At 52.0% G+C, this 21,502-nt stretch overlaps 7 protein-coding genes across 7 annotated transcripts; 2 read left to right on the forward strand and 5 right to left on the reverse strand.

Annotated features, from left to right (window-relative positions):
- Positions 1 to 4,244: 4,244 nt before the first annotated feature.
- ALTATR162_LOCUS6658 (uncharacterized protein) lies at positions 4,245 to 5,240 on the reverse strand (the record flags this gene model as incomplete). Its single annotated transcript, XM_043314280.1, has 1 exon — positions 4,245 to 5,240. The coding sequence occupies one exon, from the start codon at positions 5,238 to 5,240 to the stop codon at positions 4,245 to 4,247; it is 996 nt and encodes a 331-aa protein (XP_043170215.1).
- Positions 5,241 to 5,820: 580 nt separating this feature from the next.
- On the reverse strand, positions 5,821 to 7,005 carry ALTATR162_LOCUS6659 (uncharacterized protein; the record flags this gene model as incomplete). The annotated part of the gene is made up of 1 exon (XM_043314281.1): positions 5,821 to 7,005. The coding sequence occupies one exon, from the start codon at positions 7,003 to 7,005 to the stop codon at positions 5,821 to 5,823; it is 1,185 nt and encodes a 394-aa protein (XP_043170216.1).
- A 4,226-nt stretch (positions 7,006 to 11,231) lies between these two features.
- ALTATR162_LOCUS6660 (uncharacterized protein) lies at positions 11,232 to 13,623 on the reverse strand (the record flags this gene model as incomplete). Its single annotated transcript, XM_043314282.1, has 2 exons — positions 11,232 to 12,619; positions 12,666 to 13,623. 2 exons carry the CDS (start codon positions 13,621 to 13,623, stop codon positions 11,232 to 11,234), a joined length of 2,346 nt encoding a protein of 781 aa, XP_043170217.1.
- A 1,130-nt stretch (positions 13,624 to 14,753) lies between these two features.
- ALTATR162_LOCUS6661 (uncharacterized protein) lies at positions 14,754 to 16,462 on the reverse strand (the record flags this gene model as incomplete). Its single annotated transcript, XM_043314283.1, has 5 exons — positions 14,754 to 14,947; positions 15,005 to 15,146; positions 15,199 to 15,846; positions 15,894 to 15,995; positions 16,091 to 16,462. 5 exons carry the CDS (start codon positions 16,460 to 16,462, stop codon positions 14,754 to 14,756), a joined length of 1,458 nt encoding a protein of 485 aa, XP_043170218.1.
- Positions 16,463 to 16,973: 511 nt separating this feature from the next.
- On the forward strand, positions 16,974 to 18,101 carry ALTATR162_LOCUS6662 (uncharacterized protein; the record flags this gene model as incomplete). The annotated part of the gene is made up of 2 exons (XM_043314284.1): positions 16,974 to 17,036; positions 17,085 to 18,101. 2 exons carry the CDS (start codon positions 16,974 to 16,976, stop codon positions 18,099 to 18,101), a joined length of 1,080 nt encoding a protein of 359 aa, XP_043170219.1.
- Positions 18,102 to 18,386: 285 nt separating this feature from the next.
- ALTATR162_LOCUS6663 (uncharacterized protein) lies at positions 18,387 to 19,539 on the reverse strand (the record flags this gene model as incomplete). The annotated part of the gene is made up of 3 exons (XM_043314285.1): positions 18,387 to 19,274; positions 19,325 to 19,477; positions 19,528 to 19,539. The coding sequence occupies 3 exons, from the start codon at positions 19,537 to 19,539 to the stop codon at positions 18,387 to 18,389; spliced, it is 1,053 nt and encodes a 350-aa protein (XP_043170220.1).
- Positions 19,540 to 20,402: 863 nt separating this feature from the next.
- On the forward strand, positions 20,403 to 21,209 carry ALTATR162_LOCUS6664 (uncharacterized protein; the record flags this gene model as incomplete). The annotated part of the gene is made up of 1 exon (XM_043314286.1): positions 20,403 to 21,209. The coding sequence occupies one exon, from the start codon at positions 20,403 to 20,405 to the stop codon at positions 21,207 to 21,209; it is 807 nt and encodes a 268-aa protein (XP_043170221.1).
- Positions 21,210 to 21,502: the final 293 nt, after the last annotated feature.

The following is a 21,502-nucleotide window of genomic DNA, read 5'->3' on the forward strand; positions in this document are numbered from 1 at the left end:
CGCCTCATTCAGAGAACTGGTATTGATTTGTGTTTTCGAGCGGCCACAGGGTACAGTCAGCGATTGCACGTGAAATGCCGCTTCAGATCCTAAGATACGTTTCTGACAATCCCGGCCCGCTGCCACTCTGCCCGCAATGCTTGGCAACGCTGACGACGAGGCTGAACCTCTGTCGGCCTCTAACGGTTGACCATATAAGCTACTCGGTAGATGATGACGCTATACCCACTTGAGCAGTAAACGCGAGGGATACAATTGACACGTGCCCTGGGAATACTTATGGTGGAGTCGACGTGTGCTGATAGGGAGCACACGCATCCCGCTTTACTAGGCTAATGCTTACCCCTCGACACGGTGGGAGCTAGCAACCACAAAGTCTGGTATTCCAATCATTCAGCGAGTAAAGCTAATAGTGCTGTAGATCTCCTGAATACGCGTCACTCTCCTCTTACACAATGCACGCTGAGGTTATGCAAACAACGTTTGTTTGCTCTTGCTGACAATCCTAACTGCTAGGTAGAAACAACTGTTTTCGTCTTTGTTGCGAAGTATGGTCGAGTTACGCCATAATCCATAGATTCGCGCTGATTAAAAGCGCTATGCCGTCAACTCCAGCCTCTCTCACCGATTACTACTCTTCGAATGTAGATCGATACCTCATCGTACAGCCTTTTGATATGGTACAGTTCTCTACCACGTTCAAAGTGTTAGCCGACTATCAAATCCTGTACTACCTCGATATTGATCGCTGTCGCAACCCATACCTTGAAGACTGAAACAGCTGGAGTCTACTGCCAAGCTAGCAATCAGATTGGGTCAACTAGATGAAGAAACGGATGACATCAGGCCTGTGTCTGACCATCGGTTGTCACCGTAGGATGAAATGAACTCTCCATATCGGTCCGTCTTCGAAAACCGATCATAGCCGTAGCGTTGATGGTAGGGCATTCGGCTGCTTGTAACCACGAAACCAACACTACGGTTATGATAGATCTCCCAGGAAAGTCGGGTCGTTGGTGCCCACTAAAGCCACTTCTACTAAAATCTTCAGCGGCTTTGCTCTATGCCAAGCTAAGTGGATCCCTAAAACGACAGGCTCTCCAGGCTCGAACTTGCGTTCTCTCCTACCCTGGTAACGGTACGGACAGTCAGCTAACATGCAGACATCCGACTAGCCCCTTGTGCCGACAAGACAACTTATCTTTGAAAGCCACCAATGAGCTGATATTTAGACCGTCGAATCACAGGGTAGCGCAATCTGGTAATTACTGCAGCTGAAACGAACTAGCACTTGCGGTCCCAACGTCTAGATCAACAGCAATCAGCTGCCCCACTTACATGCCCCAGACTGTCACTGTCACGTCTTTCGAGTAGTATAAGCTCGCCGCAACTTCCACCATGAGCCACCACAACTTTCAGGGGTGGCGGGAGCTACGCGGAGCGTAAGATTTAATCGTTCCAGGAGAACCTGTAGAGCTAACGGGGATGCGGGTTGTGTTCATCTGCAGCTGATGAACTGACAACGCGTTTGCCTCTGGTCGTATTGAGGCTTTACGTTAGGGACATCGGAGGGGGAGGGGGAACACCCTCGATGCGAAATGATGTCTCACGATCTGAAGAGCTTCCGAATGTTCTGGACTACGTGTAATCGGCAGCGACGGCAGTATCGGCATCCGTACCATCGGCTTCCACACCATCACATCACGACCGTCGACTCGGTCCCGAAACGAGTATCGAACGGCTGCAAGTTTTTTGACAGGTAACCCACGTGTACCTCACGGATCAAGCTCGCTTACACCTAGATCTAGAACTAAAAAGAGTTGACACCCTACCTTGAGGCCCAAGTGGCGATTACCAACCCGCATGGCCAGTGTACATGGGCAATTCTTCACATGCACCAAGCCAGACAAAACGCGCGGGCACGTCAGATGTCAGAAATGCCAGATCCGCGGAAAACGGACCTCAGCTAAACCTACTAGTCTGGAATCGATCGGTTGGCCACGGGTGTCTGATCCGGCGCGTCTTTGGTACACTTATAATACGCTAAACCTCACCTCGTTTCTTTCGGCCTGGATATTACGGAATCACCATGCTCCACCGCGTTTATACTCTCGTTCGCGCTGTTCAACGGCTCAGACGGCGCGTAAGGCCATTACCAGTACTAAAGAAGTCTACGGGTGCTAATTTACACGCGCTTGCGTAAGTTCCACCAGTGTGCTCTTTGCACAATCTTTACCACGAACGATGCGTACCAATGTGACGGGCCTGGTCAGCCTGGGTAATGCGCCAAAGACGAAGACTAATACAGCAACATTTCGGGGTGACCGACGAAAGAGGGGACATGGTACGATAACCACACAAAGAGACGCAGGGACTCATTGCCTCAAGAAGGTTCGGCGTGTAGGGCGAGGAGCAAGTCTGAGAGTTTCGCGACAAGAACCTAAGCGAACCGAGCTCGCTCACCACATCATCGATGATGGTCTGATCACCAAGGAGTAAGACGAGCTGAGACATTTGTTGGCATCTGGCATCAAGGCGGAGATTTAGCCACAGGCGACGGGTAGGTTGAGTCCAGCTCGGTACCAACGACGTGTCACTCGCCCACTTCAGACGCCCTGTGTAGGAGGACCTTCTAGACCGCTATTGTGTGTGTCCCATCGAAACACCTTTGTGTTGTAAAGGGTGTTGCGTTTCCTTTTGGAAAAGGCGCGGGTGAGGCTGAGATACAGTATCGCGGTGAAGACAGCTCTTCACCGTCCACGTCACCCACATTCTGATACAGCATAAACGCACGTGGTGAAAGACCAGTCGAGACGCTCTTGCACTGACTGTGTAGATACTATTCCCGTTTTCCCTGTCTTCTTCTTTCCCTTTCCGTCGATACTGCGCTAAGGCCCGAAAAAGCAAATGCTTAGCCACCTCCCTCCGCTTTGCGCCTCCCAGACTATCTAGCTTGCAAAAAAGCAGTCTACTAGTCGCCCCGAGGGGGAAGTAGGGTCTTGAACCTTGTTTCCCTGTCGTCACATCTTTTGTGAGGTACCGAGCAGGCATAGTCTCGTTTCCGCGGAAGCAGACACCCTGAACCTGGCTAACGTTTGCAGTGAAGGACCAATCCCAATATGTACGCATTGCTTTGTTGAACCACGGTGGAGTACTGCTGTTGATCGACGAGGGCGATCGGCGGTGCTTTTCTCATCGTTCGCTGATTGTGACTATCCACTATTCTTTTGGAAGGGATAGTTTAACCCCTTGATTGGTGTTGGGAGAGGGTAGGGGTGGGATGTATATAGGGAGGCTACATCTCCTTGGACAAGATCTTCATCCAACCATCAACTCCATCAGCTCCACCATCTTATCTGATCAAACATCTTCTTCTACAAACCTTACCTTGCTCGGTTTCTAGGCTTTCGATCTTAGCACAAACCGCTCCAATTACACAGCGGCACGGAGTATCTCAAACACTGAGATATCATATGCTTCTCAGTCAACCACAACTACAACCACAACTACACAACATGCCTTCAAAAGGCTGGGCAACACTCCCACCCTGCCCGGGCCCACCACCAAACCGACCCCTACCTCCAATACCTTCAAAGTCATAACCACACTGAGTGGAGGAGTGAGAACGACGTCGATACTTTCTTAGTCGAGTCGAGTAGGAGGAAAGCAGAATACCCAGACGTGTACGATACGATACGATACTTTATCGCGACTTCAGCTTGGAAGTAATCGCAGGAGGAAACAGGACTTGATTCAATTCTTTGGGAACGGAAAGCGGCTTGCTATAGTTAGGCTTATTTTGGGAGGTTTACTTTGAAGAGACTTGTGGAGAACGACCTGCTAGAGTCCAGCTCATTATGAGAGATATTTCTGAAAGGGCTTGGGGAGAATTACGCCTATGGCGAGGAATGGAACGATGGTTTCGTAGTAGAAATGCGCGAAACAATGACAAAGCTCTCTTAATACAGTATGCATGATCCCATGTCGTGATCAATAAGCGCCACTCTGCTTCATGCGATTACTGTTTGATGTGACTAGCAATACTGCCTGCGTTCCTACCACACCGTTTGATGTAGAAGAATGAGATCTGCACTGTTAGTACCCTCTGAGGATTTGACGTATTGCTTGGTATTGCACGATTTGGGTAATGTTAACCGACGGAAGCATGCAGCAGCCTACAATATAGTGACTTGAAACAATATTCATCTGAGGGTGTTGTGATTACCAACTATGAGGCCAGGCTTTTACTTTCCTCCCGGGAAGACAAGACCATTGTCGTGCCTGACCTTCTGCAGGATCGTCAACGTATCCCTGCTATGTTGCTCCAGTCTACTTAATGCAGCCTCGTCCTTCTCTTCAATGCATCTCGCAAACTCCCTCGCCTCTTCAATCAAATTGAGCTTTTCAGGTGTCTTGATACCCTGTACGTCCTCTCTGGTCTTCTTCTTGGGATCCCAGAAGGTGATCTTGTCGATGTCGGTAATGGTCGGTATAATCAGCGTACCCTTCTCACCGTAGATCTCAGATGGGGCGTCGGAGTTGTAGATCTTTGAATGGCAGAGATGGACTGTGAAGTTGGGGTAGTGGAGTATCAAGCGACCGGCACCGTCAGCTCCCGTTGCGATCTTGACGGGATAGTACTGCGAAGAGGTGGGTGCGCCAAAGAGATCGACGGCTGCAGCCACGCAGTAAACACCTAGGTCGACGAGTGCGCCACCACCCATCTCGAGGTTGAAGATGTTGGGTACTTCGCCTTGCAGGACCTTCTCATAGCGTGAAGAGTACTGCGCATAGGTGATAGAGGCGCCGTACAGGGGACCAAGATCGGAGATCTTCTCCTTGAGGAGCTTGAAATTTGCTTCTTGGATGTGGCGGAACGCCTCGACAAGGACGACCTTCTTTTCTTTGGCTAGCTTGAACAAATCATCCAGTTCATCGACTGTGCTGCATGAAGGCTTCTCCAGGATGACATTCTTGCCTGCATTTAGGAACAGCTTGGCTTGCTCGTAGTGCAGGATGTTTGGGCTAGCAATGTAGACTGTGTCGATCTTGTCTTGTGCTAGTGCACTGAGGTCGGTATATGTGGTGATCTGCTTGCCCTCGTATTTAGATGCAAACTCTTTCGCAGTCTCTTCCTTTCGTGAATAGACGGCAGAGAGGTTGTATTTCCCAGTTGCGTGCGCGGCTTCAACAAAGGAGTGGGTGATCCAATTGGTTCCGATGATTGCGAGGTTGATCATGTTGGCGGTGCGCTTGTTCTTGTGAGTGATGTAGTTGAAGTGAATAGAGAGAAGGAATGGTCTTGAATATATAAGTTGTTCATGTCGAGGGGCAGTCGCGTTCAACCCCACTAGGAAGCTTCAAGCTCCAGCTCTTAGTGTGATGTCATTGGCCGACTGTTCGGACTTCCCAAAACGGCAGTAGTAGGCAAAACTAGACACTAGTTTCTGTAGGCAAAAGGTCAACGGGTGGAGAATGCGATTCATCCAGATCAATCAGTATTGTATTGCAGGTTACTAAATGCAGTCAGACTGTAGGACAGCCTCAAAACTAGAGCTCCTGAAGGAGGGTATCATGCTGCGACGACGTATCGTGTCGTATCGTTGAAATGTATCATACCATATGCGTAAAACAAAAGCGCGTCCTCGTTCCATCCATGAACGCTGGTCCGAGCCGCGTTGGGTGACGATCATAATGTGTGAAAGAAAAGGAAAAAGTGCAGGACCAACCATTCGCCGAAATCAAACTCCAAAACTCCGTACGCTCATAGTCGTATACTTCGAAGACGCAATAACGCTGAGAGTATCAGTATGTTGAGAATCAATCCTCCCATATAGTTTCCAGGTCCAGGTCGCCTCGTCGTTCGGCTCCGCAGACACTCCACCTCTTCCTTGAGTCTCGCTTGCCGAAACCCAGACTGCGCCCACGGCCTTCGGGCACGTCTAGGCTGGATCTCCTGGCATCTCCGCCATCCTCACGATCAGCCGCAGCCTTGAGTCGCCGTATACGATCGGCCTCTGTAGCCTCTTCTTCTGCATCTGGACTGTCTTCGATAGTTTCGAGAGACGAAATGGAAGGGCTGCGGGAGCGCATCGAGGTTGGTGTAGAGGGTACAGACGATGAGGCATGGGACATGGGGTAGTTCTCGTTGAACCTGGATGGTGCAAGGAGGGGTGAAGAGACAGTTGACGTGGGTGTGCTGACGGAAGGGGTGCTGGTAGGCGGTGCGCCAAAGGATAGCGAGACCTGGTAGAGCGGTGAGGCTGGTCGACGCCGCCTGGAGAGCGAGCCTGTGCTGCTGTATAGACTCGACACGGTGGTGCCGACCCGTGGCGTGAGTTCGAGTTCAGCGTCCTCTGAGATGTTGCATACACTCGGAGCACCCTCGAATGAGCCGATAGAGGCTGGACGGATACCCGAGCCGTACCGCTCCGGGGCTCCTACTGCGTGAGGCCGTGGCTCCAGTGCCCGTGGGCTGCGGGTCGGCTTAGGCGACCGCAGAGGAGAAGCCGGGCGGGCGAGCGGCATCGGGGTAGGCGAGAGCATGAGGCTGCCAGACGGCTGCATGACAGTAGGCAGCGAATGGGCCCGTGTCATGGGCGGCGCACTCGGTAACGCTGAGCCGCTCTGAGAGCGAAGGTGAGAGCGAGAGTAGGGCGAGCGGTTCCGTGGCCGAGTGGTGAGGGTGAGGGACGTCAGAGTGTTGGGCTGAGGGTCCGTCTGCGAGCGTGGTGTGGAGGGCCTGCGCGAAGTCATGCTGTCGTCGGAGGTGTTGCTGAGCTGGCGGGCGAGCGAGTTGCTTTCTCCCATGGCGTCGACGGAGTGCTGGCTTGAGCTTGAGCGTGATGCGTCTTCTATAGGCGCCTCTGTACGAGCCGGTGCCTTCTTCGGGCCTTGAAGCGGTATCGGGCTCACAGCGGGCGTGGACTTTAGGCGTTGGACAAGATCGTCGTGATGCAGATCTTCATTCACATCAACCGGCGAGGAGATACTTGCAGCAGTCATGGCGGCGGTCTGCGAGTATACATACTCTGCGCTCAAGACTATGGACTGGAGAGGCCGAGGTGGAGCTAGGGAGCGCAGGGGAATAGCGTGGAGCTCGTGTTGTTCTGGGCGCTGGACGCACGATGGACCTTGCAGCGTTTCAGCCGCCGGAAACTGAATTTGTGCGCGCGGTGACTGGCCAGCGGCGGTCAAACTGCTCAGCGACAGGTATGAGCGACAGACCGTGTGTGAGATGATGCGTGTTGGAGCTGGGAGAGTCGGAGTAGTGCACGAGAAGGCTCACGATGCTGCTGCTCTGCGACTCGAGAGGGAGGGGCCGGGACGTTGGTACCTGCCGCCGAGATTACCGCTATCGAATCTGGGGGCAGTCGCGACCGCTCGCGATAGGAAGGGCCACAACAAAGCCGCCACTCATGCGAACAATCCACAGCACTGCAAACAATACTTTGTTTGCTACGCAGCCTAGCATATTGACATGTCCCTACACATTAAACTGTCATCGCCACTCCCGGCACATTCGGTCGCCATCAAGTCTCCAGCCGCCATGATCCCTGATCAACACCGGACAAGACTCTAACGAGACCCTGAAATTGTGTGCAGCTGACTAGCGCAGCGTCTCCACCGCCCAATGTCGACAGGGACAGTCCAATCACGCCTCTGCCCTCGCAAATTGAGACGCTATCGTGTGCCGAATTGGGTGCGAGCTGCTAAATGTGGATGCCTCAGGCTTTATCTCGCGACGGTGTAGTTATTTATGCCTCTCCCCCACATAATTTCTCGCCGTCGTCCGTGTATTGCTTGCATTAAGTCCACCACTATTATCTATGCTGCACAGGGATCCTTCACAATCGATAATGAAAGTGTGACCGCGGTGCCGACTACAAATCTTCTTGTTCAGTTTCTATCGCGCATCTGTGGACACTCAAGGGCGAATTGGCTAGGACAAGCCAAGCTATGTATATCCCATTCACCACGCCCAATAAATCGCCTATGGATTTTTCCACTGGGATCACGACACGAAGACCTCTCTGCAGTAGCAACCCATGTCCCCAGTTACCTAGTGGATTTTCAAGAGGTGTACAACAAATGGACGAGTGCTCATACAAACATGAAGAAAAGTCTACCACTAGTGGTCATAAAAACACACTTGGTTGTTCCAGGCTGTGGTAGGGGAACGTAGGAGCACATCGTATAACAAGATACTCACTCGACCACCAGCTTGGCGAAGCATGCCACGTACCCGAACAAATCATCCAGCTTGTCCAACATATGAAGGCCGTCTGGCTTGCAGTACTGAACATAGTGACAGGCCAACAACTATATGGGGGACATGTGTGATTCAGAGTCGAGAACAGAGGAAGATGGTACAGCCAACGATTAACAGAAGCAACTTAGGTAGTCACATCGGAGCTTCAACATTCAGCTGCTGAGCTCAAAGAAACAGATGCCTGCCTTATGTGGTGGTTGATCACGATCTGGAATCCAGCTCCACACGATCAATTTTGGGAAACTAGGTATACCGATACCACCCATTACGAGACCGTCGATGTCGCCCATGCTCGTGAAAAATCTCGCGAGGCCCCCTAATTTCTCCCAATTTGGCTGGGCAAAGCTATCTCGCATCACCGGCAATGACTACGATAAAGCGATGATCATCAAAGGAAGTATAGCATAGATCTACAACATTTTGGACTACGTCCGGAGGTGGAGAGCCACAGTAGTATCTCTGCTGTCGCCAGCGGTCAAAACCAGTGTCGATATCGCTGACCTCTGTGATGGTTAGTACGGTATAGCTGAAGCATTCCCGAAGCCGCACAGCTCTTAGTTTATAAGTATAAAATGTGGAAGAATTGATACATACGACCATAGGACACTGAAAATTAGGCTTCCCGTCCGCTCAGCCATATACAAGCAGTGTACCGGCGGATTAGTAGTTAGGTGGGTGACCACTAGCGAATCCCCGCTGTTGTATGTTTTTTACATCTTTGTGTTCCTTACTTGCACTTTTTGTGGGTCTAGTGGAGACGGGCAACGTCTCGTACAAAGGAGCTGCGAGGAAGCCCGTAGCATAACCGCCGAGGCAATCCACCCACTGTACTTAACAGATTCTCTTTGTTCGCTGTATCAATGCTATCTATGTAAACGTTGAGAGGAGATGTCGTCCACACACGTTAACGAGCATTTAGAGGATAACGAAGATCTAGAGACGAGGATGGAGAGGAGGCTGCGAACAGTCAACGCTCTCACCCTCCCCGTTGACGACTTGCATTGAGCGCGGAGACACGGGGGCCTAAATTTCCTTTATTGTGTAGACTATTCAAGAGAGTTCGGTACCTAGGTAGATTCTCCGTACAAAATAATCTTCTGATGAAGTTGACTGCTCTTAGCATGGACAGTACATGTCTCGCCTACCCCCTCAGCCGCTAGTCTCTTACTTCTTTGAACAAAATAGTCAAACTGACCCTACAAAATGCCTCCATTATGCAAGATTTCCACCGATAGCTTTCCAAGGTTGTCTGACCGCCACACCCACGGCTCACACCAGATGCTGTGCCGTTACCAAAGGTACGACCGAACGCTAGCAGAGAACGGCCCGACATGAGTAGCCTGGGGTACCCGTATCACGACCGAAGGCATGGCTTTGGGCGATGGTATTTCGCGGTCAAATGTGATCACAATGAAGGCCAAGTGATTCACAGCAAGCACTCCCTCCCCCTGATCGGCCGTTTATCTGGTTCGTACGGGATCTCCAAGATCTTCCATCGATCTCTTTGAAATTGCCAAGATTGGCTGTTACTCGATGGTCTCGCCAAGACGTTCCACTGGTTAGAACCCCTCAACCAAGATCGCAACGCGTACCTTTCATGACTCGTATCTGCCCGACCCGTTTCACACAAAGAACCCATCCATTGATTCTCTAGCAGACGCTGCCCTGAGAGTTTGCCGTTATTAACTTTTGTGCTTATTTCCGAAGTCAGGCCTACCAATCACTTGAAGAATACAGTTGAACTTCAGTAATCATCGCAGTTACATGCACAGATCTACTAAATTGTTATCGAGTATATAAAGAGCACTGAGCGCTCATTGTTCCACATCAATCAGAACATTCTAAATACCTTTCTCTACCATAACAAAACGCAGATCTCTATTGTCGCTCTCCTCTCCCTTGCTGCTTTCGCTGTAGCTGCTCCTCAGCCTGCTCCACAAAGAAATCTTCCTGATTTCTGCAGCCGTGCGAGTGATTGCCGTGGCTGGTGCGGGGGTGGCCGTACCCCGTTCTGTGAAATGTATCCCGATGGGTAAGTCACACAGCCGTTGTTAGGTACGATCTTTACTAAGTAGTCTACAGGAGTGGACTTCGCTGCGCCTGCAGTGGTTAGAAAAGCCGTAGTCAGTTATAGTAATTCATCGACACCTAGCCTACAGGACAATTCTAACTACCTAGATTGGCATTCTACACTAAAAGGCCGAGCGTAACCTCTAACGCTCGTACCACGCTTAGCGTTATCAAGCCGTCTTAGTTTTAAACGAATTATAACACATCAACACTATAAACCTTTTGTGATGTCTTGTTTTTTTTTTGTAGGCCTGACTGGAGGTCGTCGCGAGGATCTAGAGAAAAAGGGGGAGCCAGAAAATAGCGACGAAGGTGGAGAGGAGGAAGCCAACAATCATGACTTATCAACAGAATCGTCCACCAGCTCGTCGTATGCGCAGCTGGCAGTTGTAAGGCTACTTACAAGAACCCAAGGAAACGACTCTTTGTAAGCATGTATCTTGTGCAGAACATGAGAGTCTAGCTGTCTCTGGCTGTGTAGAGCATCTAATGGAGTTTATCAGACTCTTCTTTTGAAGGAGGGCTTGAAGTAGCCGACTGCTCCCGCCATGGATACAGTTCGTAGTTCGTCTTTGTGCACGCTACATTCTCCGGACGTTCCTGGTCCCTCCACAATCGTTTCCACTACACAGGCGAGAGAAACGTGAGGCGGAAAGGATATGTATGTTATTTCAGACGTCGGCCATGACGTGTCGAATGTCAGTGGCGTAATTTGGTATCATTGTATGCTGTCTGCCAGACGCCGCGTGAAAAAAGAGTCGAGTTCCTATCAGCCCCGAGAACCATGCTTCTAGCCATGTAAGCTTCCACACTTCATGAACGCCATTAAGCCCTGTAACAATAACACCACTTATGCCGTTGTATTGTGAGCCAATATACCAAACCTACCTCATATCTTCTTCGCCTTCGCAGCCTGCATCTTGCCTACAATGGTCTTGCTCTTCACCTTGCCCTCGACCTGCTCCGCTCTACTAAGACCGGCATAGAACGACCGCACCTTCTCGTGTGCAATGACCTTCCTGGGGTCGAAACGCAGGATCTGCAGACCAGCCATGCTCGTCGCACGGGATAGTGCAACATACGCCTGACCCTTTTCGAAGACCTTGCCAAGATCGACACGCACACACTCTAGAGTCTGACCTTGTGCTTTGTGGATGGAGAGCGCCCACGCCAGAATGAGCGGGATCTGAGAACGCGATGCTTGCACTTCGCCATTCGGCAGCTCAATCTTCCAGTCTTCGCGCTTGCATAATAGGTCACGCGTTGTGCCGTCTGCGATGGCGAACCGGACTACGGGATATACCTGGTTGCTGTTTACTCCAAGCGAGCTCTTCATCATCTCTGTCTTCATGGCAGCCTCTGAGGGACCACCTTCCAGGAACGCCTCTTCGTCCTCCTTATAGATGCTGAACATTTGCTCAGTCATGAACCCTGTAATCTTCCCTAGCGAGCCGTTCACTAGAGTGTCGTCCATGTTCTTTACTAACATGACCTGGGCGCCTTTCTTCAGATGTATTTGCGCTGGTACCATGCAGCTCTGCAGCAGCCTATCCCGTTGCTCTTTGTTTGTGATCGTACCACCATCGCGAGCTTCAAATAAAAAGGTATTACCGTGGAGTTGCTGCATGCGAGTGGTGTTTGCCCGATCGACTTCTGTACGCGTGGGGAAGAGTTCTGTAGCTTCGACGCTCCCATCGCCCTTTGGTAGTGGGCGCTCCAGCTGCTTGAATCGATTAATCGAGTCTTGCGTCAGTCGGCCCTCTCGCATCTCGTTGAGCATGTTCGCGAAGACCGGATCCTTCTGACGGAAGACGTGGTGTAGACCAATTGTGTGCTCGATGCTTGTAGTCCAGGTACCTGCATCGAAAGCGAATTTGGCTTGACGTCCACTCTCTGGTACTGGGGGCAATTGGAAGAAGTCGCCAGTGATAACAAGCTGGATACCACCGAATGGCCTGCCGTTGTTGCGAATCGTCCGCGCAATTGACTCTAGCTTGTCAAATAGATCACCATCCACCATCGAGACTTCATCCATAATCAGCACTTTCGTGCGCAACCACCGCTGCTTTGCCTTGGCATTCCTTCTAATCTTCTTGACCAAGTCTTCTACAGGCTCCTTGCCAAGTCCGATACCCGCGAAACTGTGTAGAGTGACACCGCCGATGTTACACGCTGCCAGACCTGTGGATGCTGTGACTGCTACTCGATCCGGCTCACGGGCGTATTTCCGTCGTAGCGCAGCAATGATCTCGCGAAGTAAGACTGATTTACCAGTACCTATCATTGTTAGCAGGACCTCATACGAACATCCCAGTCTACATACCAGCAGACCCAGTGAAGAAAACGCTCTTCTTGTACTCCGCCACCAGGTTTAGCACGTTCTGTTGCTCTTCACTAAGGAAGATCTTGTGAACGGTGTTCTTCTTTTTCTTCTTGATAGCTTCTTTCATATCCTCGTCAGTGCCCTGGTTCGCCTTTGCTTGAGCCTTGTTGGTCTCCCTAAAATTCTTCTGCTGCTGCTTCATGGCGCTCGCGGTTGTATTCCAAGGAAATTGTGACTTTGACTGCTTAGCTGGTGTCGACACCGCCTTATCGGGCTCCTTGGACACTCTTTTCCTAGGATGCGTAGTCTCCTCGTCCTCCTCTTCCTCCTGTATGGGTTCCTGGTTCTGGTTCTGTGTCCATGGTAGGGTTCTTCGCTTGGACTTTGGCGGATCAGGCCTCTGTGGTGTTTTATAGTGTGATAAAGGCGATGAAGACCACGGTACTGGCTGACTGCTATCCAACTCTGGTTTTACGTCAGCAGTGTGCGCTCTTGAATTGTATCCCGAGTCGGCCGATCCGTCAGAGACAACGCGCGGTAACGTAGGATACGTGACAGTGCCTTTCGTCGCCGGATCTTCAACGTCGAGATCTATGTCGCTATCGAAGTCGTCCTCATCAAACAGAGCCTGGGCTAGGACGCCCGAGTTGTTGCGAGACGACGTGTAGAATGCAGCCGGCAGCTCATTCTCCTTTTCCGACCCAACAATGTTCACTGTGGGGTATTCGAAATCATCTTCTTGAGAGCTCAATGACTTGACCAATCCATTTGATGTCCTCTTGGTCCCCTGTGTAGTTGCCACAATAGGGGTTTTCATCCCGTTTCCTACGGGACGCGCCGACAATGTCTGAGACCCAGGGCGATTAAAAGCACTCCCGAGCGAGGCCTGCTTGTAGGCGTTGTTTGTAGGCGAAGTGGACGCGATGGCATTGTGGTTCTGCACCGCCGACGTGAACATGGTGGTTGTTGTGTGGGGGCGCGAGGAGAGATGGTCAGAGTAGTGGCGGGGGAACGTCGTGGGCGAAGCGATCGGTTGCTGCAGAGGTGTTGTCGGGAAGCGCGTACGAGGAAGGTGCGTGAGGGACCGTGTTGGAGGCGAAGGCGTCCGAGCGGGATGTGGGATGTAAAAGAGCGGCGACCTTCTCGGATTGTACGGTTTGAGCGACGCACCTCTCTTTCCGAGGGTGACAAGCATACAGCAAACAAAGAGAGCGCCGACAAAAGGAAAAGGTTAGCGAGATGATGTCGAGCGTGTGCATGCCCTACGGCGCGGTGGGGTGTGAATGTTAGCATCAATTAGCGTACGGGCCCACAAAACGCGACACGACGTCTAAATCGGGAAGTGCTAGTGTAGTAGGTCACGTGCTGAGGTCGCAGCGGTGTTTCTGCGGTGTATTTACAAAGCTTGATAGAACATGCAGGACCCAGGCATCTTGACGCAGGTACACGGTCTGATCGACTAAGCCACACTGAAGCACCTGTCAGTGCGGTTCTATGACGTATCTAGTGCAGGTCTTCAACTCACGAGAGAATCATCTAATATGTTTCCAAGGTTGTGGCTTCACTACCTCGTATCAATCTATTACGCCTCCATTCTACTAAATAGTGCAACATCAGTACTATGCTAGTCGACATACTATCCAACCCCATCAGCGACGACCAGCATACGCCGCAACAAATCCGCTTTTGGTATCGACAAGAACCCGCTTTGGTATCAATAAGAATTCGCTTTGGTATCAAGAAGAGAATTCGCAAGAAGATTCAACGTCATAATAGATAGTGAAGGGGTAATCAGAGCCGAGGCCTGTAGCAACAGAAAACTAACACGAGATAGGAGATTCATTTTGAACCAAACGACCGTAAACCATATCCCACAAGAAATGTGCCAACCATGCCATAAGACAACAACGCTTGCACCATTTTGGACAACGGAATTAATAACGACTCCCTAAGAACATAAGACCAAGTAGCTGATGAAATATGACCAGAAATCGGAACTATCCAAAATAGCGCCCCTGTAAACAACAAGCGTGTCGGAACAATAGAGGGCACAGCGCTGAAGAGAACAAATCTTAACAAATAGGGTGCTTAGCCCTGGTATCCTCCAAAGCCATTCTGGTTGAATGCTGCCTGAGGAGACTGGCCCCATTGTGGCTGTTGGGGAGCGCCGCGGCCATAGCCACCAGCGCTGCCTGGCTGTTGCATCTGCTGCTGGTAGGGCATGCCAGGGTTGCCAAAGGCTTGCTGCTGTTGCGCGAAGGGTTGTCCGCCGGGGCTGGGTCCTGCCCGCGCATTAGATTGCTTGTTTCGATACTGCAGCTTCCTCCGGTGCCGCTCACCTGAGGGTGACATGGGACCACCTTGTGGCCCACCACCATACTGAGGAAAGTACGCGCTCGGCGTCTGAGGATAAGCTGAGTTGGGACCGCCTGCAGGCGAGTAGCCCTCAAACTGACCAGTCGGAGGACGATCTTTGCCCCACTAGATTGGAAATGTGAGCTAAGAAATAACAAAAGAGAACGATTCAACCTACGCTGCACTTCAGAGGACGGCCGTTGACGTTGTAGCCGTTCAACTGGCAGATGGCCATGGCAGCGTTCTCATGAGTGTCCATTTTGATAAAGGCAAATCCACGGTCAGACTGGAAACGGGTTTCGGTTACATAACCAAAGTTCTGGAAAAGCGGCACTAGATCAGATTGAGAGGTGTAAGGAGTGAGGTTGCCGACGTAGCACGTGGTCTGCCACTGGGGAGTCTGAGCAACAACCATATCGTAGCTCTGCACCCCATGGGTAGGGAAATGGTGGTGTCCGAACGGAGTGGTCGGGGTCATGCCCATCGAAGCCATGGCCTGCTGCTGAGAAATGGAAGGTTGCCCTTTCTGGTTGGCCCAGTTGCAGCGGATAGCGCGAGAGCCAAGCCACTCTCCGTCCATGGAGCTAAGGGCGCGATCAGCATCGGCGCGATCCCTGAACGCGACGAATCCGTAACCACGCGATCTGCCTGTCTTCATGTCCCACATAACGCGAGCCTCGGAAACAGGGCCAAAAGTAGAGAAAGCTTGGAGGAGAACCTCGTCGTTAACCTCGTTGGACAAGTCACCGACGAAGATATGGAAATGGTTAGAAGTGTCTTCTTTAGCTGTGTTGTTAGATTGGTAGGCCCAGTTCACACGAATTTCCTGTCCGAGTCAGAAGAGTAGGCAGTTATTCTAACGCCCGAGCTTACATTGTTGTGGATGCGCCGGCCGTTGAGGGTGGCCATACCACGCTCAGCGGCGCCAGGGTCGTCATACTCGACGAATCCGTAGTTGAAACCCTTGGAGTTGAACTGTTAGCGGTCAGCGGCACTTGAATGTTGCAACATATGCAAGATAAGCCCGGCCAGCTGTCAAGTCATGCAGCGGGTGCGGAATGCTATCTTACAGAAGGAGAACTTGCAGTTTTGTCTGGAATAATCTTGACGCTCTGGACATGGCCAGTCGTCTCAAAAATCTGACGCAACACGTCCTCAGTGACCCTTGGGTCCAGTCCGCCAACGTATAGCGCCCGCTTGTTGGGCTCGGGGGCGGCGCGACGGGGGACATAGCCAGGCTGGCCGCTGGTCGGGGACATGGGGTTGCCCGACATGGGCGAGCTGATGGCGGTCGGGATCGGATTGTTGTTCTGGGGGATAATAACGGGTGCAAGCGGCGGCGGCGGCATGTGCTGCTGCAGTTGGCCCTGGTTTTCGTAGCCGGGAGCGCCAGCGGAAGGGGGAGGAGGCAGCTGTGCCCCAGGGTTCTGCTGATCGGCCATGGCTGTCGTCGCGAAGATGCGCAAAAGACAATCGTCGCAAGAGGCGCAAGTGACGTTTGCGGGTATCGAAGAAGTCGAGGCTGATGCGACGGAGAGGGTTGAAGGCGACAAGGCCACGGGGAGGGTCGAGTCTGGCGGGCGGGGTGAAAGCTGCTGGGTAGGCGGCAAGGAAAGTCGAAATGGAAAGCGCGACTAATGCTACCAATAGAGAGCGGACTGCACTAGGAAAGGCAAGGGAAAACAAGAGGAAGAGAGATAGGAGAGACGAACGCTGCGCCGAGCTGTGACGGCAAAGCTATAATCTCCACTGTGGGGTGATGAAGGAGAGGTGTGAGAGGTGAGCGGGCGAGGGTCGAAGAATTAGCGCGGCAGGCCACAAGGCACCCGAAAGAGCGGGAGCTATGAATGTAGTACCGCTAGCCTAAGAAGCTAGCGGACCCTCCTGCAGTCCCGCTGCCAGTTCCGTCCATCACTTCAACGCGTCTTATACATTATCATAGCATATCCCATCATGGCCAGCGTCATGGCTGCCAACCAGCACATGGAAACACTCCAAACTATGCTCAACCTTGTGGTATGCAACTTTGTATGCCCCCTGCTCGGCACTGCTAACATTGCATAGTTCCTCCATTCGGGTCGTTTTCTGAAAGAGGAACAGGCTGGCGGCGGCACTGGTCGCATGAGGCAGCAACTGCAGCGCGTCGTGCCGCACGCTACGGAACGCTTTCACGATGCGCTGGACGAGCTCGAGAACGAGGTCCGCCTAGCGCAAACCGTCCTGCGCAGGGACATGGCGCTGCTCAAGCAGGACCGCAAGAAGAAGGAGGCTGCAGCAAAACAGCACGAGGCGGAGAAGGCGCGGCTTGCGGCAGAGTCGAAGACTGCGCCGGCACCAACACCGGTTGAGCAAGCACCGATAAAGGTTGAAAAGACCGCGACGCCAACACCGCCCGAGCCAGCACTATCGCAAGCGGACGAGGTGTCTGAGCCAGCAAGCGCAAAGGAGCCTGAGACAGAAGAGGTCCCAGAGAAGGAGGATGATGCAAAAGCACCACCGCCACCGCCCATCGAGACCAACGTCGAGCCAGCAAGAGATCCGCTCTTCGACGGCACACCCACCACCGGCAATGCTCAGGAATCCGAGTTCGACTTTGATGCCATGTTTGGCGACGCGATGGATACAACTGGTGATGACACCCACAACGACATGATGGATACCTCAGGCGACATGGACTTTACCCTTGATGATGGGAATGATGGGCCTTCGCTATTACGCGGTCTCGAAGACTTCGCCAAAGACAGCGATGACGACAAGGCGAACCAAGCCTCGAACATGGACATGGACTTTACCATGCCAGATCTGCCAGGGTTGGACATGAACACTGAGGCAAGTACGAATACAAATGAGAATGCGACAGCTGCAAAGCCTGCGGAACCAGAGCCTGCACCAAAAGCTGAGGAGCCCAAGCCTGCCGCGGAACCACCAGTCGAGGAGAAGAAGGAAGAACCGACCACTACTACCAACGATGAAATGATGGGCACAATGGCCACAGACGATCTCGAAGACCTCTTCAACATGGACGAATACGAGAACCCTGAGCAGTCGCAGTTTGATGACGCGTTCTTCAATTTTGAGTAATGTGTTTCGCATGTATACGGCGTTGATTTGCGGATTTGAAGCGCGCTGGCTAGCGCTTTTGTGACAATATATGGATACGGGTGGTGTACGGCGTTGAGACGGCGTATTTGGCATCGTTTTGATACCCCAGCATACACCAGGGAAGTGTTTGTAAGAGACTAGAACTAGACATAATGTTACGCTGATACAACGACTAACATGACACCCTGCCTAGTCCCCTTGATGTCGCCGCTGATGATCCTCCCGTTGCTACATTTTGATTCATCGTATCTGCAGAGACCACATCTACGAAGAACCCGCACCCAGCTTGATCTCCCCCTCAAATCCATTTACATGCATAAAGTTCGCCCGTAACGGAGTCACACTAGTAAAACCCTGTGCGACCGCCCATCCATCGTTACCCGGCTCACTAGCCTCAACACTCTCATAAACATCCTTGAAAGTCGGCGCCCACTTGAAGTGCTTGTGCGTATACCGCATATGCGCCTGGCCCGAAGGCGTTTCTCGTCCACTGTCCGTCCCCGATACTCCGCCTTGGATTTCCAAGTTCGCCTTAAGCTCCTTCTTTCCGAACTTTTCCTCTTGCTTGCGTATCTGACCTTCAATGTCCGAAGACGTGTCGTCTGCTTCTGATGGTACTTCGACGACCTGGAAACAGCTTCCGCTCTTCCACGAGTTCTGCAGCATGTTCGTCCAGAGAATCTTGCGCTCTCCAACATTCTCAACCAGAGGTACGTTGACGGTGTAGAGGTGTGTATTTGTGTCCCAGTTATCCCACAGGTGTTGTATGAGTTTCGCGCTGAGCTCACTGGCATCGCTGATGATCTTAGCGTCGTGGTTACGGTCGAAGAATGCGTACGACAGAGCGATGGACTTCATGCCGCATACTGCTGCCTCCATTGCGCCGCCAATTGTGCCCGAAGATAGGGAGAAGATGGCAGTGCTGTTACGACCGTAGTTAGGGCCACTGACTACGAGGTCAATTGGGCCACGGTCGGAGAAGTAGTGGTAGAGGCCGATCTGGACGCAGGAAGCAGGCGTGGAGTCGACGAGCACCCATTCTTCTTCGTTTGATGCGGGTGGCAGGGGGGAGTTATGGGTTGTGCCATGGTTCGTGAGGCGTCCTTCGGCGTTTGTTTGGAGGGGCGCGGGGCGGTAGTATGTCGGTTGTATCTGGGGTAGTGAGAACAGTGACCGATAGTAGAGGCGGTGGTATCACATACCGACTTGCCCACCAGATGTGCCTTGCCTATCCATGACCTCTGTGTATGCGGAAGAACGACTGACACGGTGTGTCCATGCTTCTGCAGTGTTGACACCAGCGAATGTACGTAGGGTGAGGACTGGTCTGATGGCGGGCCATCGTCGTTGGTGACCTATGGTTATCAGCGTCAGCCATTGGCTTAGTCAGATAGGATGGTCTTACAAGAATGTGCATGGTTGCTTATTAGGAATGACGATGCAGACTTTGGTAATGCGGTGTGGTAGATTGGAGATTGAGAGATGCAGAGGGGCAAGCAGTGACGCGCGCTACCAATAAGTCCGAATCCCGTAGCAGGCAGTCACCGCCTCATTATTCGTACCGACACCTCTGCGCTCTCATGTTTGTTTTCGCATGGCAGTTCCTTCAACCGGTTCTAACGTCGTCGACGAACGCTGCAGGATGATGGCAAAGTCCGTGTACCACTGACAATGGTACCTGCGCCATGGGTAGATCCGCTGACGCTCCCTGCATCGTGCCGACGATCAGGGCTCAGCCAGCGAAACTCGACATTCCTAGATCGTACCTGTCAGGAACATAGAAACCTCTGAGCCATATTGGTGGCATGGTATGAAGTATTTGCAATGTCGGACTTCTTCTCGCATCTCCATTGCAGGTCTCAACACCCTTACTCGGGGGACAACCATGGCCCCTCCTCCTTCCGACGTCCGCACAACAGCCGGCACTTCGTCCACGACATTTGAAACGGGAGTGCAGACTCTACCGGGACGTTTAGCTGTGTGTAGCTAAAACGACTAGAGCTTCGGGCGCGAAGGTGTAGAGCCGCAGGTCCCTGAAGCAGCTATTTTCGGTGTTCGTTTCTTCGGATCCCCGCCCGCGGCCGCATACCTCGAAGACCATTGTTTGAGACCGAGCAGCAAAGATGTTTATAAGGAGATGGTATGAAATGAGAAAGATAATCAAGATACCTAGTTCATTCTCACTTTAACACTTCGACGACTTCGAGTTTCGTACCTTGAAAGTCCTAAATCCCATCACCCATCGAACTACAATCATCTAAATACCACAACACTATCAAAATGGTCATCAACGTTCCCACTGCTTCCCTCGAGGGACAAGTTGCTCTCATCACCGGTGCCGGTCGCGGTATTGGAAGGGGTTGCGCTATCGAGCTCGGCAAGCGCGGTGCCTCCGTCATCGTCAACTACGTCTCATCCGAAGGCCCAGCAAACGAGGTCTGCGAGATAATCAAGGGATTCAACAACGGCGCCAAAGCCGTAGCCATCAAGGCCGATGTCAGCAAAGTCAGCGAGATTCACAGACTATTCGAGGAGGCGAAGAAGGCGTTCGGCAAGATCAACATCGTCATGAGCAACTCGGGAACTGAGAGCTGGGACGTAACGGAGGAGATTAGCGAGGAGAAGTACGACCACGTATTCAACCTGAACACACGAGCACAGTTCTTCGTTGGCCAAACTGCGTACAAGCACATCGAGGATAACGGCCGTATTATCCTGATGAGCTCCATAGCTGCCGGTCTCCTCGGTGTTAAGGACCACGCCCTTTACAACGCCTCCAAGATGGCCGTCATTGGTTTCATCAAGGCGTTCGCGACCGATTTCGGAAAGCGCGGTATCACCGTCAACGGCGTCGCGCCAGGTGGTATCAAGTCAGACATGTTCACACAGAACGCATGGCATTACATCCCCGGTGGTTCGCCCGACTGGCCAGCGGAGAAGATCGAGACACTCATGGCAAACCACTGCCCACTCGGAAGGTGTGCCGTACCTGAGGATGTTGCGAGGGTTGTTGCTTTCCTCGCGTCAGGGGACGGTGGTTGGGTCAACGGTCAAGTCCTGACAATCTCTGGTGGCTCATCGCAGTAAGCTAGGATTGAAGGCGGTGATGATTGAATGATGGTAGCATGTATGTTGTTGTAGCGCATCTTTTGAAGACAATAGTTCAGAGCCAGCGCTCGAACAAAATGAATGAATCATACTGAACTGCATTCTGATGTGTTTCTTCTTGCGTGGAGGTATCTTGTAGTGGATGCCGTTATTTGGGTGTCATAATGGCGAGTGAAGGTAGACGCGCGATCGAGGGTAAAAAAGACCATCTGCCAAGATTCTGACGTCACCGAACGCGACTGAGCAACGCCATCACGTGGCTCAACCTGCAC

The sequence above is a fragment of the Alternaria atra genome (assembly GCF_907166805.1).
Source record: "Alternaria atra isolate CS162 genome assembly, contig: 25, whole genome shotgun sequence".
Lineage (NCBI taxonomy): Eukaryota > Fungi > Ascomycota > Dothideomycetes > Pleosporales > Pleosporaceae > Alternaria > Alternaria atra.